The sequence below is a fragment of the Anomalospiza imberbis genome, chromosome 2 (genome assembly GCF_031753505.1).
Source record: "Anomalospiza imberbis isolate Cuckoo-Finch-1a 21T00152 chromosome 2, ASM3175350v1, whole genome shotgun sequence".
NCBI lineage: Eukaryota > Metazoa > Chordata > Aves > Passeriformes > Viduidae > Anomalospiza > Anomalospiza imberbis.
The window spans coordinates 80,103,708-80,122,856 of NC_089682.1; the positions used below are offsets into that span (position 1 = coordinate 80,103,708).

General features: G+C 37.4%; 1 protein-coding gene across 12 annotated transcripts in view; it reads left to right on the forward strand.

The window, feature by feature from the left end:
- NBEA (neurobeachin) overlaps nt 1-19,149 on the forward strand; it is a 461,765-nt gene that overhangs the window by 24,682 nt on the left and 417,934 nt on the right. Inside the window, exon 1 of one of the 12 annotated variants that reach the window (XM_068182007.1) lies at nt 10,382-10,443. The exons of 10 other annotated variants lie outside the window; for them this stretch is intronic. In XM_068182007.1, coding sequence (XP_068038108.1) covers nt 10,399-10,443 — 45 coding nt within the window. In that variant the 5' untranslated portion in view covers nt 10,382-10,398. Of the gene's footprint in view, nt 1-10,381; nt 10,444-10,527; nt 10,549-19,149 lie in introns of those variants that run through there. One more of the 12 variants, XM_068182008.1, reaches the window with a different exon arrangement.

The window sequence follows — 19,149 nt, forward strand, 5'->3', positions numbered from 1 at the left end:
AGTTAGAATTAATATGGCTGTTAAAGCTGATTGCTAATGTGGACTTTGCTTTGCTGTTTCCTACAGCGTAGTGATTTAATGAAATTAAGTACTCAATTTTAGTCAAACTTTAAACTACATCCAGAAGTGTAATCTTTTAATTTATCATTTATATCTGCTCAATAATTGAAAAGTTATTTTCCATTCCATATAAGCAATGAGGTTTTATCATTGATTCAATGAGTATTTTCAAAATGCACATCAAGAGTGTAAATTCCTTTACTAGACAGCTGAGATGTGTGTCAAACTGGATTTGGATGACAATTGAGTTTCGTTCAAATATATGAAATGCCATTTTAACAAGTTTTAAAAATAATATTGTTTGTTTTATGAATTTTTAAAAATATCTAAGAGTCATATGCTCAATATTTTAGTATTTTGCAACATATTGATTGGAAATTTGAAAAATTAATGAGATCTGTGTTTCAAAGCAACTTACACATACCTGTAGTATCAATTAGATACCCAGGTGCCTCTGAAACAGTGGCTCCGCATCTCCTAAAGATTTTTTTAAATATGTATATCACTTATCAACTTATTATCAACTATTTTTGGAGCATAGCTTTTGTGGTATTTGCAACTAGTTCAGATAACATATTCTGCTCTCCATTAAATAGGATAAGCCATTATTTTTTGCCTCCTTTAAAAATATAATGCTTAGCTTGTGTTGTAGCTTCTGCTTGCTTTGACATGGGACTTGCCTTTTAATTTGTACATTTTAGTTCCTGATGAAAATGGTTTTTGAAAAGATGCTGCCAAATAACATTTTCTTACTGATGTCTCTTTAAGGTTAGCTGTTTCTTCATATCATATCCAAAATTATCTCTTGCAGGTAGAGAGTTTTTTATTTCTTTACATGAAATCTTGGGATATCTTCTTGTTTATGTGTAAATTTGGTCTAAAAGAAAGTTTACATACACCAGATTTTTTCAGCATATCACTATATGTGTACTTATTGAAATCAGTGAGGGGTTTGCAGTCAAGATTTTTGAACAGGTGTTCATGAGTTACAGCTGTGAAATTGCTTTGCAAAAGTTAGATGTCGAGGTCTTCATCTCCAGCTGACTTCTGAAACAGTTTTCTGACCTAAAGCTTCAGTTTGTGATTAAAGGAGAATGTCAGAAGTAATTCAGTTCTGAGATGGATTCATTTTCTGGCATAAAACTCTATTGGCAGTATAAGGTGTGTGCTTTTTAGATGTTGCCCATTGAATGCACCTTATGGTGTATCACTAGGGTGAGATTTGCCTTAGCCACATTTAAGAATTGTCAGGAACAATGTGCCATGTTCTTCTGCTATGATAAATATTTCAAAGACCCTGATGTTCCTATCTCTTCATAAAAATATTCTAGTAACATTTTTATTGAAGGTTTGGGAAAAAAGCATTGTGTGAAGTATGAATGAGCAACTGATGGGTGAAAAAAATAATCTATTTTGGTAGAAATGTGTAGAAGAGAGGAAAAAGAGAGCAAAGAGAAATAAGGTGACATTTGAGTGACAGTGCAAAGAAAAGATTTGGAATACAGGAGATTCAAGAGGCATCATTTCATCAAAAGGAAAGATTAATATGGTTGGAAACGTGGAAAATGTGCAAGAAATTATATAAACCACAAGAACAACAAAGAATAAAAACAAGGATAGTCCTAAAATTTGAGGAGTAGGAGGAGGAAAGAGGAGAAATGCAGGTTACTTAAGGAAGGGGCAGTTAAACAATAAGCTTTGATTTTGACTGAAAAAAATACTATCTTGAACAGTTTATTTGATCTGAGGATATGATCTTGACAATCTGTTTTAATATCCTTGATTTACAGTTTCATTTTGTGCATGCAATTCTGAAAAATAACAGAGGAATAGAGTGTGGGTACTTGTGAACAGTATTCCAGACTACTTGCATTTCCTTTCCTTAGATCAGTGAATCATTTAAACTGGAATCATGCTGTGAGTTCTTCCATCATTATCCAGTGTGCAACTGGAGCGAATGAACTCTTGTGCTTTCTACACATCTAATCAGGTTTGGCTCTATGTACTTCCCTTCACTCTGTCAAATTCTCAGTGCACTTCTGGGGTCACCTTTTCCTTTCTTCCTGAAGCCCTGCATGGGCTACCCATTGCAAACTCTCAGAGAGTTTGACTCCACTGTGCACGCATCAAGACCCATTGCCATAATAACATGATGAAAAGTGAAATTGTCCCTAATCCAGGAAATAATAGCATTTAAACAGGAGGTATCTTGTTGTATTTGAAAGCTGATACGTCTTAATCTTCTACTTGGTATTTGCATCTTGAAAACTAACATCTGTCTGTGAAATTTGATACTTTTGAAAGCAATGTAGTTGCAAGGTATTTAACATTGTGGAACTAAATACATTATTCTGCAACATACAGATTACAGATTACAGTGTGGATCTTTGCATAACTAAATATTTTATTTTAGGATTCCTTTAGTTGTCATGTAACCTATGTTATTTATGGTATCATAAATACAGATTTCATAGGACAGAATAAATACTGAGGGGTTCTCAGAAAGCTAGGATGATATATGTGATTCACTGTAGCTCAGCAATTTGGAAGTGTGCTTTTAATGTGTTTGGAAATTCTGTAATTTGCCTTAACATCCAGTTTCTCTGAAGGTTGAACTGTTAATTAGGTAAAAAATGTATCTATAGTCTCTTATACACATAACTACATATCTAAAAATGTTTGAAGGAAAATACAGGTTTTGTGGTTTGGCTGAATTGCATAGATTTGAAAAAAAATGCTTATACTTTTGATGGTTATCTTATTTTTTTTTTAATAAGCTTTCCTGATTTGACACCTGCAAACAATGGCTTTTTTAGAGATTAGCTGGAGTTTACCTCTACATGTCCTGCAAGAATAAAATGGGGTTAAGAATGTTCATTTTACAGAAATCATTTAAATTGCACATGGTTTATTTATACAGTGTAATTGTATACCTTCAAAAGCCTCAGTAACTTAATTAAATGACTGATAAATATGTAAAGGTCACAAACTTAGCTTTAATTATTCTTATCCAGTGTTTTTTAACAAGTAAGCTTTGTTTTCCAGGGATTTGATTCCCTAAAAGTAAGTGTATGAAAACCCTAATGGTGTTTTTACTTCAAATTATAGTGTAAATGCTTGCATTTTAGCAAGGTATGCTCAACATATATGCTGAAGCTATGTTTTTACAGGCTCAGTTGCCAGTTAAGAAATTGGAGTTGTTGACCTAGTATTTTATTTTAAATGTCCTACTTGTCCATTTTCTTTTAGATCATTTCAGAAATGTTTCTCAAGGCTTTTTTCAAGAAATACTATTACTTTTAACAGGAGTCTAAGAACCACTTTAAAGAACAATTAAACTAGGATGTTAGTTCTTCGGGAGTGTTGTATAGTCCCACATGTATAGGATAAAGAAGCTTGTGACATTAACTTCAGAAACTTGTTCCTGAACTGTGTCCAGTGATCGAATCAATGCATCTCTTCACACAGAGTTTAGAAGAAAGGAGGACTGTCTTTTTTATTCTTTCTAACTCCTAGGGTTGTTGTAAACTTGCATTACCTTCAGAGTTTGAATTGCTTTCTTTTGCTATTTCTGTGATACATTCATATAGGGGAAGAAAAAGGTTATGTGCCACCTGCAGGGTACATACCTTATCTCTGTCAGCAAAGGTGGAAGCATTGCCTTTGGCTGTTCTTAAGGAGCAGTCAGCCAGGATCAAAATCCAACCACAGCTACAGCAGTGAGGCTTTAAGAGCTTGTAACATTGGATGACCACATTTTATTTCTGTTACAGCATCACTGTTATGTCCTACTTTGTCCATCATCTTTTTTGAATCTTTTTTCAACCATATATCTGTTGTTGTACAGCGCATGGCCACCTTGTGCCACTGCAACCTGGTGAGTTGCAGGGCTTTTTTTACATAGTGATAACTGAAGAAACTTTTTTTCAGCTTAAAAAAAAGTTGAAAACAAAAATTGCTATACTGCTAGATTCTAGAAAATGTACTCAGTAAATTTAAAATTATTAAGTTGAGGAAGAACTAGATCTAGCCACTGATGAACAGGTTTTTGGACTGAACAAACTGGTATCTTAGATAATGTGTTGAACACTAAAAAGTAAAAAGATTTTTTGAGGGGGGCTGGGAGGGTTGTGGGGGGAGCAGGGCAGGGAAGGTTTGTCATTTTGTTTGTGATACCACCAGAATATGCCAAGGACTGCTTAAATAATTTAGAAAGACAGTCAAAAATAGTCAAAATATCTTGAATCTTCCTCTGTGTCCCTTACTACTCGGAGGATTGCCTAATTTCTAAAGTTACATTGTAAAGATAAAGTAGCCACAAAAAAGTTCTTGCTTCTTCACTGGACATGAATGACAGTAAATTGAATGTGACATTACATTTGCTTGGGAATAAGGTGTTTAAAGAAAGATTTTAATTTACTGATAAGATTATTAAAGATTTTCTGTTAGAAATGAGGTTAACCTGTAATTGGAAGCTGTGGAGATTATTGACATATATTCAGTATCCAGAGAAAGAACACTGTTTTGCCTGTACTCCTTTCTTTTCAGATTTTATTTTAGCATAACTTTCTTCTTATCAACTAGCTAACAAGTAATAAAAGTGACAATGAAAATCTAAATAGGGAATGAGGGTTTTTTTGACTAAAAGACAGAAAAGGAATGGGTGGTGTACAATTAGAAAGGTAAATAAAAACAATCCTGAGGAACTGTGCCAAAGCAGGTCTGCATCAGTGTAATAGCTCTATTGTGATAAACATAAAAGTTGGATTATCTAGAGTCTTGTAAATTTCAAAAGATTATGATGCTTCAGAACATCACAATTGCATCTAAAAATTTCCATGAGAGAACATATTTATTGTTATTCTTATTATAAGGGTATGAAGCTGAAAGAACCAGACATGTCTCTATAAAACTCCAGTTGAAAAGTCTGGTTGCAACTTAATTCTACCTACTTCAGGTGATATGGTTTGCCCAAAGTAATTCTGAGTCTTGGCATCTATAAGGAAGGCATGATCTTATTTGACTAGCAGTGAAGAACAATTATTTATAAGAATTTATGTTACAAAAGCACATAACATATATTTATGAGTGTTGCAATTTACAGTTCATAAAGTTGTATTAAAATTTATATGGGAAGTTATAAATAGTAAACCAACTGTGTTCAAGTACTCAATACAGTGATTGTTTAAAGGTGCCTAAAATCGGAATGTTTGTTTTCATGTACATATTCTGAAGGTTGTTGTCCAAAGAGATTATTGATGGTCAAAATCCTGAGAAGTATCAGATTGTATTTGGTCCCTTTTTCTTCACTTTAATGTTAGAATATGTGAAGTGATTTTTAAATAATAATTTAAAAAATAAAGCTCTCATATGTGATGTTCTAATTCTTGTTCTAAAGAGATCTAATGCTGTCTTTTTTTTTTTTTTGAGTCAGAGGTTGATTAAATAAAAAACTTTGAAAAGCTTAATGAATCTAATACAGGCCCCAGCTAATGTTGTACTAGAACTTGGTAATTCTTCAACAGTTTAGTGTTTCAGTGTTGCCTGCAGTCTGATCAATGCAGTATGATGTCACAAAATCAGATTGGAAATACTCCAAAACAGTGCTTCTAATGTCCTCCTCTATGGTAACTAGTGACAGATAAAATTATCAGTCTGTTGTTTCCACTTGCTGATAAATGAGTGCAACATCTGTTACTTAATGAGTATCTTAGGAGCAGAGAAAAAGAGGGAATGTTAAAGACTTTTTTTTCTCAGCCCACATTGACCTGTATATTAACCTAGTATGCTTCGTTTAATTTTTATCAAGGGAATGTGTAGTTTCATTTGGGGAGATTGGTGTCTGTTCCTGGGATTTTTTTTTCTTAATAAAGTAGGACATGTCCTACAACATGTAGAAATGTAATTGTTGGGAAGCAAGTGTGCAAACAAAATTGTGGACCTGATTTCCATAGCTGTTGTCTGACTTTTGAGGGAGCTGTTTCTTACATCACCCTACTCTCTTGTGGACAGCTGCTTGGCACGTAGCGTGGGTTGACCTTCCAGCAGTCCCTCAGCAATGTGACAGGTGTGCGGTGTGTGCATTTTCTCCCAGGGATAAATAACTTAATTGGAGCAGACTCCCTCATTTGAACTATTACCTTAAAAATAAACAAATAAAGAAATTCCTTGATCTAAACTGTTATCTTGAGGTCTTTGTTGCTCCCAAGTTAAAGATTTGCAGCATTTTTCCAATTTCAGGGTGATTCCATTAAAGGTGAGTATGTGTTACTGAGGACCCACCGGCTGTTGGGCTGCATGAGTCAGCTGGGATTTGCAGTGCAGCGTTCTGTTCCTTGCTGCATGAGTGAGTCAGCAGCGTGCTCAGCAGCACGAGACCATTCTTTCTGTAGCCTTTACCTGGTGTGCTGCTTGCTTGATCCCAGTCTGCTGGCCCTTGCAGGAACTGTACATGTCATGCCATTAAGCAGCAACTAGTAAGTACAAGTAATCTTCACCAGCCTTTCTAAGGAGTTCAAATATGAAGAAATGCATTTATGGTATATAATAATGAATATGGTTCTGAAGATATCAGTAGAGTTTCAGGTCAAGCAGCAAGAAATCACTGTTCAAAATAAGACAGCATATAGGTGAGCACTGAAAACATTTCAACATGTTTTAAGGAGCAGCATTAAGGAAACTGTATATGAACACTTAATATTATCCAATGTTTTTGGCTATATTTTTCACCAGACAGTCTTAAAAGAATTTAAGGTACCATGATATAATGAGAAATTCTTACACGTGTAAAGACTGCTTGAAATGTACTATGAAAAAGAACAAAAATAAGTGCCCTGATTTCATACTGAAGGGAGGTCATCAATGGAATCCCATAAGGATCTGAACTGAGGCCTGTGCTCTTAATATATTCATAAATTATTTAGAAGAATGAATAATGTGATGTCAAAGTTTGCAGATACTACAGAATAATTCAGGATAAGTAAAAAAAATCCAACTGATATAATGCAGTTCAATATGAATTAGTATGTATATGGAGTGGGAATAATCCTAATACTACATTGTGATCTAATGTCCTTCAGTTGATCGTTACTACATAGAGAAGGAAACATAATTTAGAGAAAATGATGAAAATGTTAGTTCAATCCTCAGTCGCAGAAAGGGAAGTTTAAGGAATCATTACAAATGTCTTTGAAAGGAAAAGATCAGCACAGTATGCCAGTAGGGTAGAGTTCTGCTGAAATAATGATACCAAATTGAACAGGTTTCGTATGGCTTCTAACTAGGAGTTATGTTAATCTAACAAATAAAAGCATTCAGAATTCAAGATGCTTTTCAACATCATGTGTTGTTAAGTTCTGAGATAATTTGCTATGGGCTTTTGCAGCAGAAGCCATCACATACAAATATATACCCACTAGCTCAAGAAGTTTCAAGAAAATACTGGAAGTTCTGGGGAGGAAATTAGGCCAAGCGGTGTATACTTACCCTATGCTTATATTTTTTCCATGGTATCTTTTGATAGCTTGTTAATAAACAGGTGTTTTACTAGATAGATGTGTTTTTGTCTGACCTTGTATGGCAGCTTTGATGAACTCTTTTGATATGAAAACCTTTATTCTGGCCTCAGGCTTTAATTAAACCTCTAATTAAATTCTTCTCATGAGAGAGAGGTAAGAGGGAAGACAGAAGAATATCTTTGATACATTTACTCCTATGTGGTGGTATTAATGTGCGGTTGTCTTCTACTCCTGCTGACACTGGTGATCTGACATTACTGCTGATTTTTTTTGTCATACAGCTCTATGTAGGTGGGAAGTTTTCTGTTTGCTTTCCTGTTAGCATGCTAATCTTGTTCTCTCACTATAGCACTACAGTTCCAGCATTCATAGTACTTCTTTAATTTTTTAGCTCCTTTTGTCAGATTTAAGAAGCTGAAGGGGAGCTATAATGGCCTTCTAGAAATAGACATTTGCTTCCAACTTTGCTGTGGAGCAGGACAAAAGGCTTGAAGCTGTTCTTATTTTAAGGTCAATCTAATACATAAATTAGCCTATTTTTAAGTAATATTCCCCCACCCTTCTAAACTAATTTAAATAGATCAGGATAACTGAACTGGTTAATGATACATTATTATCCTAAATAAGAATTTCAACTAGGAGAACTTACTGTAGCTGTCGCTGAACCAAAGAAGGAAGTGGTTCTGTGCCATGACTCATTAACTTTGGAGACAATATCTGTGAGGTTTGGATTGTTTGGGGCTTGCTAAGAAACAGTTTGGTGTTAAATAAGATTAAGCCAGAGACATGCCTCGTGTGAAAACTGCAGAGATTTTTGATGATCCTTGATTTGGATGACATTCATTCATCTTGACCTGACTTCTAGAAATCTGTCTACAATACAGTGAGGGAAAGGCTTCAGTGTTGTGCTTCAAAAATTATTGCCTGCAACTTTAAATACAAAATTATAAGCAATCTTCTTGAATAAAAAGAAGACAAAGAAACCTAGACCATCACTAATAGAAATAATAAATTTTTAGTGTTATATTGTGAGAAAGCAGCAATGGAAGGTGTCATGGTTTGACACTGGCGGCATGCCAGCACCCCCATGAAAATGCACCTTCCTAAATAATTGCTGTGAGATGTGATCAGGAACAGAGCAGAGCAGGCCCAAGCTTAATAACAAAGAAAAAACTTTATTAAACTACTACTACTATAAACACACAAACACTAAATCACGGATTAAGACCTCCCAAAACACTCCTCCTCCTCCCCCCACCTAATTTCCAAACAAACCCACGATGAGACACCACCCAGGATCCTGACCAAGTTGCCACCCTTCAGATAATCTATACTCAGTCTATCAAGGGAGACAGGCTGGACACCAAGGAGCAAGTCAGGACATTATATGCTTATAATAAGCATTTGTTTTCTAGGCCTTGAAGAATGTGCCCCAGCATGTTCTGTTTTTGTGTAGTTAGGCAAGGGCAGGTTATCATGTGCTTAGATACATCTACTTCATTATCTGAATTTGAGATACTGTAAATAGTGATACTAAAGTATAGACTGAAATTTCCTTTTTTTCAGCCATTTAGGATTTTGGCATAGACCGAAAACCCTTCACGATCCTTTCCTACTTCTGTGAGACAAACTCCTATGTTAGCAGAAGATGACTTGGACTTCCTGATCAGTTTTGGAAAATTTATTTGACTTAATTACCATGATGCATTCATAAGTATGTTAATAACAAAAGGAGATCTTAGGACAATTTCCAAGCTTTCTTGGTTAGTGGCAAAGGATGAGGAAGAGGTTGAGGTACTTAATGCCATCTTTGTCTCAGCCTTTAATAGTAAGACCAGTTGTTCTCAGGGTACTCAGACCCCTGATCTGGATGACAGGGAGTAGAATGAACGATCCAAGAAAGAAATGGTCAACAACTTGCTACAACACTCAGACACGTGTAAGTCTATGGAACTGAATAGGATCCATCTCAAAGCTACTGAGGGAGCTGGCAGAAGTGCTTACTGAGCTACTTTCCATCATTTACCAGCAGCTCTGGCTAACTGGGCAGGTCCCTGTTGACTGTAGGTTAGCAAATGGGACACCCACTTAATAGAATGGTCAGAAGGAGGATCCAGGGAACTACAGGCCTGTCAGCCTGACCTTGGTGCTAGGGAAGGTCATGGAATAGATCATGATGAGTACCATCACATGGCATGTACAGGGCAAGCATGGCGTCAGACTCAGCCAACAGGGGTTTGTGAAAGACATGTCCTGATTGACCAAGCTAATCTCCTTCTGTGACAGGGTGACCCACTCACTGGATGAGGGAAAAGCTGTGGATGCTGTCTACCTAGACTACAGTAAAGCTTTTCAAACTGTTTCTCACAGCATTATCCTGGAGAAGCTGGCTGATCATGGCTTGGACAAATGCACTCTTTGCTGGGTAAAAAACTGACTGAATGGCCAGAGAGTGCTGGAGAACGGAGTTACATCCTGCTGATGGCCAGACACTAGTGGTGTTCCCCAAGGCTCAGTACTGGGATCAACCCTGTTTAATGTCTTTATCAAGGACCTGAACTAGAGGATTGAGTGCACCTTTATAGATACACAGGTTGTGGTAACTGGGAGTGGGACTGAAGCCAAGCCTCATCCCCAGTGGGCTACAGCTGTGCAGGGCAGGTGAGCAGCATTGAAGGTAATGAGGCATGGTGTGCTGAGGTGCACTGACCATTCACCAAAGGGAACAGAGGGCACACAGGTGCAATGCATCAACATGAGGAGTATAAAAGGTTGGGCTGAAGAACAAGAAGGGTGGGCTCTTGCAGTCTTCTGGGGTGGAATGATGTTACTCTGTATGGGTAGGTGCTTGAAGCCATCTGATGAGGTAAAGTTTTACTCTGTATGGGCAAATGCTTAAAGCCTTCTGAAATTGGATGGTGGCCATCTCAACTGTGACATGTGTGGTGACAAGCCCTCAGTTAGTTTGCAGGTGAGGCTGAGCTGGGTGGGACTGTTGCTCTTTGGGAGGGCAGGAAGGCTCTGCAGTGGGATCTGGACAGATTGGGTAGAAGGACTAAGGCCAATTGTATGAGGTATAACAAGGAGAAGTGCAGTGTCCTGCACTTGGGTTACAACAACCTCATGCAGTACTACAGGCTGGGGGCAGAGTGGCTGGGAAGCCGGTCAGTGGAAAAGGACCTGGGGGTGCTGGTCAACAGCAGCAGGATGTGAGCAGCCCAAGTTCTTGGTCAATGTCATCTTGGCCTGTATCAGCAATAGTGGGCTAGCAGGACCAGGGCAGTGACTGTACCCCCGTACTTGGCACTGGTGAGGCCACACCTCAAATCCTGTATCCAGTTCTGGGCCCCTCACTACAAGAAGGACATTGAGAGGTTGGAGTATGTCTAGGGAAACAGAGCTGGGGAAGGGTCTGGAGTCAATGCCTATGACAAGCAGCTGAGGGAGCTGGGGATGTTTGGCCTGGAGAAAAGGAGACTCAGGGGAGGCATTATCTTTCAGGTGAAAGGAGGGATTAGTCTCTCCAGGTAGCAAGTGAAAGGATTGAGAGGAAGTGTCCTTAAGTTGCACCAGTGGAGGTTTAAATTGGATAGTAGGAAAAATTTCCTTGCAGAAAAGATTGTCAAGCATTGGAACATACTGCTGAGGGAAATGGTTCATTCTCTGTGCTTGGAGGTATTTAAAAGATATGTAGTTGTGGTTCTGAGGGATATGGGTTAGTGGTGGACTTGACAGTACTGAGTGATCTTAAAGGTCTTTCACAACCTAAATGATTCTACATTACTTGTTTGTAGAAATTTACTTAAAGGCATTTAACAAGATTGCTACTTATTCTTAGTACTGAAGCATTTAGAATTGCCCTATATTACTCAGTAAAGGAAATGACTGATTATTTTATCTGCTCTTTTTTTCTGAATTTTGAAGAGTGCTGATAATACAGCGCACATCAGTATGCAAATTGAAAACATCTTTGAAATCAAGTGAAACGATGTCTAGATTTAAAGTGGAATTTATGTATTTTGAGATGTGCATCTCAAGCATTTCAGTGTTTCTAAATACAACAAAAGTTAATTTTGCCTTTAGTATTACTGTTTCTGCTCAAGTATGTGTACACCTGAGGCAATTGGGTCCTGTCTGAAGAAGTAATATCCCTGAGTGCCTGAAGTCCATAGACAATTTATACCAGAGCAGGGACAACCCTGAGTTTCTATTACATAATGATCCATTTACTGATGGATATAAAATACATAAAATAAAAATTTTCCTGGATTCTTAAAAAACTGCTTGAGAGATCTAAGTAAAAAAAAAAAAAAAAAAAAAAATCAGACGTGTCTTGCATGCAGTCCAAATTAGGCTGTTTAGCCCCTCATGTCTAGACAAGTAATATGTTGTTCTAAAATGAACTTAATCTGCTAAACAGACCAGAAATTTATTCTAGTTAATGTTTCATTTAATTTCTGTACCTTCTTACTATATTAAACTGTGGATGGTGTGGCACTCCTGAATATGGCTGAGGGATGTTTGTGAGGTGCTATGTTGACACTTGGACTACATGAAAGGTCCCTTCTGACCTTGATTCTGTGTTTTGTTGTTTGCTGTTGTGTAATTTCTTCATCTGGTGTGTCATTGACCTAAAGACAAGGCCATATTAGATATATTAGGAGCATAATATGTTAACATATTATCCAGTCACCCAAAATAGTCCAAAGTTTAGTGTTTAATTCTAAAAGAACATCTATTTTTGGAATTATAAAGTTGGCTGTTTACTTGGACTATCTTGGCTTATGTTAGGTTAAATGTGTCAGTGTTACAAAATACTTGAAGGGTTTTCTGTAGGGTCATGTGAACACAGGAGATGTGTATTTCCTAATTTCTGTAGAAGTTTTGACAGGAGACTCATTATCCTGATTTAAGAAAAGGCAGATAATATAATTTAGTTATAGTGTTCATGTAAGAATGCCATTGATGAAAAATTTGCATTAAATTTTAATATTTGCACTGAGTTACCCCATCCTGTGAACCCAGGGTCCACATTTCATGTTATGGATATCTGAGCAGTCAAGGCATGTCTATAGGAGTGGTTTAGCCAGCAGCGCTGTAGTATCAGTAAATCATCTAGAATTTAAAGCTTACTAGCCATGAGTTTCATCATGTACCACAGCATACTATGGTGCAATACTACTGCTATCAGTGTTAAGTGATTGTAGATTTATGACACATCCTTAAGTAGCATGTGACTAATTTTCCATGAAAGTATGTGTATATACACATTTAAATATTGTTCACTACCTTTGATGTGTTCAGGGTGTATATGTGCTATTTTTGTACCTGATTCTTTTGTTTGAATTAGCCTGTGTGTAATACAAATCACTAGTGTAGCTAACAACCAATCACTGTTCTTGCTAACAACCAACAGTTTTCATTTGAATTGTTCCTGAATATGGTTTTTCCAGTTTTTTAAACTTCACCTTTACTTAGCTTCAGAATTTTTCGGTCTCACTCCCTGATTGGGGTGGCCCGGAAAGGTGGAAAAGTCTCTCCTCCAACCCGCACCTCCAAAGACTCAGTAGTCTTCAGTCGTCCGGTCTCAAGGTAGTTTATTGTGCATTATCTAAAAGATTTTCTTCCTGAACTGCTGCGGTCCGTTCAGCAGTCAGGCAAAGGCACACTCCGACACCCAGGGGGCTGGTGCCTTCTTTTATATCATACATTACGTGTTAAATGTTTATGGTTTTTCCCCAATGCCCATCACCTATATTGAATAGTGACTTTCTACTCTAAACCAATCTGTGTGTGCCAACATCACCATGAACATGGAGGTTAGGAAGAAGAAGGAAAGAGGACAGGGCACATCCAAATCCCTCCATCTTAGAACCTCTGACCCCCATGTACAAAACTCAGACCCCTCTGTACAAGGCCTAAAACCCCCCTGTACAGCACTCAAAAAATTCTTCCTTTCACTTTGTGACTACTTCTACTATAATATCTAAACTTTTGTGATTTCTTGTTCTTCCTGCAAGCACTCAAAAAATTCTTCCTTTCACTTTGTGACTACTTCTACTATAATATCTAAACTTTTGTGATTTCTTGTTCATCCTGCAAGGTTGGTAAATTGTTCCATGGATCAGGTTCAAAGCCACAGGGGTTTCTGTCTGCATTCCAGGGTCTCAAATGCTTCTGACCTGGGCCTGGAACATCCAAGAGTGTCCAAGGGACATTCTGGGTTCCGACACAGAATGAACCAGCATTTAGAGATCAAGACTATTTTTCATTTGCTAAGGACAGATTCAGTGTCAGTTATTTTGTACTAGGCAGGCTGCAGATCCTACAGTGTTAAGTGTAGGAGCATCATTCAGAATTCAAAGGGGGATGCCAAATGAAGGGGATACTCTCCATGCTTATGCAGTATTGTTGCATAAAAGTGTAGCAATGCAGTGAAATCAGTGATAAAGAAGTTCTGTATCATCATAGTCATCCCAGTTTGCACTTAAGATCCACCTCCTCAGGTTTTTTCATAGATGCTGTTACTCAGCTAAATCTCTCTTTTCTTCCTTACTTCCCTTTTTCAGGTTCCCCACTGGAAATGTGGGAAAACAGAAGTATAGAATGTGTTGAGTTGGAAGGGAGCCATCAGGGTCACTGAGTCCAACTCCTGGTCCTGCACAGGACACCCCAATAATCACACCATGTGTCTGAGAGCATTGTCCAAACACTTCTTGAACTCTGTCAGGCTTGGTGCTGTGACCACTTCCTTGGGGAACCTGTTTCAGTGCCCAGCCACACTCTGAGTGATAAACTTCTTCCTGATATCCAACCTAAAGCTCCCTTGATTCACTTTCATGCTGTTTTCTTGAGTCCTGTCATCACTTACTAGAGGAAAGAGATCAGTGCCTGCCCCTCCAGTTCCCCTCATGAGGATGTTAAAGACCACAATGAGGTCTCCTGTCAGTCTTCTCCAGGCTGAACAGACCAAGTGACCTCAGCCACTGGCTTTCTCTTCAGATCCTTCACCATCCTTGTGGCCTACCTTTGGATGCTGTCTAATAGCTCAATGTCTTCTTTAATATTTTGGTGCCCAAAATTGCACAAAGGACTCAAGGTGAGGCTGCCCCAGAGCAGAGAAAGACAATCCCCTCTCCTGCCTGGCTGGTGATGCTGTGCCTGATGCCACCTAGGACATGCCTGGACTTCCTGGCTGCCAGGACACTGCTGATTTACATTCAACTTGTCATCGAGCAGGACCTCCAGGTCCCTTTAGACAGTGCTGTTCTCCAGTCTATACACACAGCCAGTGTTTTGCCAATCCAGGTGTAGAATCTGAGAGTTTTCCTTGTTAAACCTTGTATGGTTTGTCATTGTCCATTTCTTTAATTTCTTAAGGTCTCTCTGCATGGCCTCTCTGCCCACTAGGGATTTGACAGCTCTCCCCAGTGTGATGCTGTTGGCAAACTTAGTAGTCCTCCAGGTCCTGTGTCCAAGCCATTAATAAAGATATTGTAGAGGAGTGGAGATGGAGCTGTGCAGAACCACACTAGTGACCAGTTGTCAGCCTGATGTCACCTCATTCACTAAAACTCTCTGTGCCTGACTTGTGAGCTGGTTGCTCACTGGTCATGTAACAGCTATCCAGCTGAATGTGGACACTTGGTCTAGAGGGATACTGTGAGAAAAACAGTATCAAAAGCTTTGCTGTACTCTAAAAAGGTAACATCTACTGGCTTTCCAAGATCAAGTAGGTGGGTTACCATGTTGTCGAAGGAAATCAGGTTTGACAAGCAGGTCAGCTGGGAGCTCTTCCCAAGACCATCACAAGTCATCAAGAGAGGCTTTGCAGTGACATCACTGAGCTCTTTGAAGATTTTTTTGATGAATCCCATCAGGCCCCATAGATGTGTAGGGATTAGGCTGGAGCAGCAGATCCTTTACAAGGTCAGGGTCAACTGAGAGTGGTCCATTCCTTCAGTACTGGTCTTACAGCATGGGATCAGATTTCCATGATTTCATTCTAGTCATCCATTAATTTGCCAGCACTATTTTCAGTCTATTCCCAGGCAACGTTGATAAATGCTATTAATAAAATTGTTACCATGTGAATCTTTTTCCTAGATGAGTATGATTTTTCAATTTATGGGAGAAGGAGGGGATAAGCACTGTTTAACACACTTCACTCTATCATTTGATAGATGGACTCTTTACCTCTGCATCTTTTGTCTGAAGACATTTCGTCTGAGCACAGGATACTTCTGTCAAGGAAGTTGTTTTTTATATCATTTGTATGCTCAATTGCTACTTTTCATCAGAGAATGCTCAAAAGTGATGCAGGATATGGTGCATTAAATCAAGGGATTTTTTTTCCAATTTAGACCTTTTGATTACTCTTTTACACAGATGTTCATGTCTTGCTGGACTGCAGTTTCCTGTATGGAGCTGCATAACTATTTACATATCTTTCATACAGATCATATGCCTGACTTAGTATAGCTGATCATTTATCAGTGTCATGTGGGTGTGGATGCAGAGCTATCTTACTAAAGGATTTCATCATTTCTCACTTGTTATACCACCTCACTTAATGAAAACGTGAAGATGAAGCATAGTTTTGTTTAATGGCTACTGCTCAGGAGAAACATCTAGGATCTGTCTATGCCATCACATAGGCATTAAGCACAACAGCAGTGTGATAAACACAGCAGCTTAGAACAGTTTTATTCTAGTTGAAAGCCTTTAACTGGTAGCAGCTCCATGTTTCATAAACTAGCCAACTGTAGTAGACATTTTTTTTTCTGTTAAAAGATTACTTCTGTACAATTACTGGTAAGATTGTGCAAGATATTACCTGAATAACGTATGGAACATTCAAGTCTCCTTCTGAAGTATCTTTCCAATCATGGTCAACAGGGAGAGACTCTACTTTTCTGTGCTAGTTGCATTTTTTGTTTTCTTTTATAAAATGGACAATAAATAAAGCTGTAGTCCTGCTGGGAAAATTCTTTAATTCCAAATTCAACACAAAAGATGTCATAATGGCTCACATGGTCTTTTAGTGGACCTCAAAGATTTTAGCACAGATAAGTGAAATGTCTTTTATGGATACCAGCTCTTCATGGATAGTAAAGCTCATTCATGGTAACTATTCATTTTGAAAGAGAGGCAATTTAGTGGTTGGTGTGTCTTATGTGGAGGGAGGTGGAAAAAGAAATACAAAGCATCAAACTGTTTCAAAAGAACAGCTTTTTTTTTTTTGTGGCAGTGCTTGTTCTAAAATAGAGTACTGCTTTTAGATTCCCTGCTGGCATTTACAGATCAACATAAATTATTCTATGAAACTAGCAGAACTCTTTGGTGATTATTTTTAAAGATGTAAGAGTTCATACTCTCTTAAAATGCGCATTTTGATTTGGGCCATTTACCTTGTGAAGTTTCATATTAGCTAAAATCTGAACATGTTTTTAAAAAAATCTGTAAGCTAGCATAGGCCATTTTTGATTCTTTCGTCTCTATTTGTTTCTGCAATAAAAACAATGTGTTTTGTAAGGTTTTAACTCTAGTAACGCTCATTTTGTGAGCAAAGCAGGGCATTCAAGTCAGTATCTGGGAATGTGAAAGATGTAGGAATAGCTGAGTTTTAATGCAATGGGGTATGAATATGCATATATAATGCAGATCTTAGCACAATATGATTAAGTGTCTAAATTTTGTAGCAGGTTAAAAAATGTTTTTTTCATTTGCCTAGCATCCAGATGGTGCATGGGGGAAAATAGGTTAATCCCTATTTTGTATACAGAACTAGTACATACTGATTAGCAGATTTCTTTTCCATGGAAATTATAGTCTGGTTACAGTAGAGCTCTGTTCCATTGTTGTTCCAGCATTTCTGTTTTTATACAGATATTGCATAATATCAAGATCTCTATGATCCTGAAATTCTTGCATGTTATGATACAGCTTTTCTTAATTAAACCCTTCATAAGAAACAAAGTATTAAAGGGTGTTTGAGTGTAGTTCATTCTGTCATGGATGTTCTGCTGTGGACTATCAAATAGAATACTCTGCTTCACTGAAAATGGTATTTGCAAAAATAAAATCCTTCACTCATGGTAGAAAAAGAAAGGGAAGTTTGAAGGTAATCATGCTTGAAAGCACTGTCCTGATCTCTTATCTTAAATATTTTTATCTACTTTGCTTTGATTTAATAGTAGTTGTAGAATTTTCTTTGGAAATTTGTGTCTGCATCTATCCAAAGGTTTTTTTCCACAGGCTATATGTGCTTGAGAGAAACCAGTCCACAAAAAGGAGGTCTTCAGTGACTTACAGGGACTTACATAGGGCAAAGTAAATACTTTTCAGTTTGTGAATTGGGAATCACTCTCTCATACTGAGATGATGTTGATGCCAGAAAGGCAACAAAAACAGAAGAGGCTTCTAATCAGCCTTTTCCCAGAGCTGTGATTGGGTATTTGGTGGACACCAGATACGGAATAATTTTGTTGTGAGGCAGCTGGAATAATTCCAGAAGAGTTGGGAATGTCTGCATTAGTTGAAAGCAGTCACAATCCTTTTCCATAGAGGTAGTCGGACTTGCCATCATACAGTCAGATTACACTAAAAAACACTTTTAGATGTTTGGGGGGTTTAGTGTTACTTAGGCTTTTTGTCTTGTTTTTTTTTTTTTTGTTTGTTTTTGTTTTGTTTTGTTTTTAAGTGTCACATTAGATTGATAGTCCTAAGCTCTTGGTTTGTCAAAGCTTTCATGTCTTTATAAACTGTCATACTTATTGAAAGTATCAAAAGTGGCCTTTTTTTTCCTCCCATATTGTTAGAATGCACTCTTGAGATTTGTTAATTTTTTTTGTCAACAGCCTATTTAAACATATACTATAAAATTATTATGCATTTGTTATATAGATAATACAATGGTAGTTTTAAATGTTTATAATGGCTTTCAGTAAGAGGGATTCAGATTAACTTTTTCACTTCAAAAATACAGACTGCAAATATTTCTAGGTCAAATAAAATGATAGTTTCAACAATCACAATTGCAGGTTTCCAAAACAGATATCTTACCTCTGAGAAAAGAATACTTTTTTGCAGTAAATATTTTAACATGAAATTTTACTTCTTAAATTTCTTGTTTGTTTTTAACCTTTTGCAATATTAGGTGCAAGCTTAAGAAAAGGCTGATAGTGCCTATGGGGGAAAAAAATCATTGTTTCTTTTGTTTAAGAGTAAGAAATGTAACAAACCACCATTCTCCAGTAATCCTACTGGTAAAGCCTGTTTCTTGGGTTTACATCAGAATCCATGGTTGTTTTTAGGGCCTACTTTTTAGAACTTTACCTAATTTGCTTGCCTTTTCTCACAAGAGATTTGGAAAAGGCCATAGAGAAGTTTTTCTTGCATATAAAATCAAATCAGTGCTTACGATTAGTTGTCAGCACTGAGGCAGGCTGCAACCCTAGACAGAAACCACAGGGATTTCTAATATTTCTGCCCCTTTTTTCTTTTTTTTTTCTGAATGTTGATGTCTTCCCAATTAAAAAATGTGGATTCTTCTTTAATTATGTTACTTCAG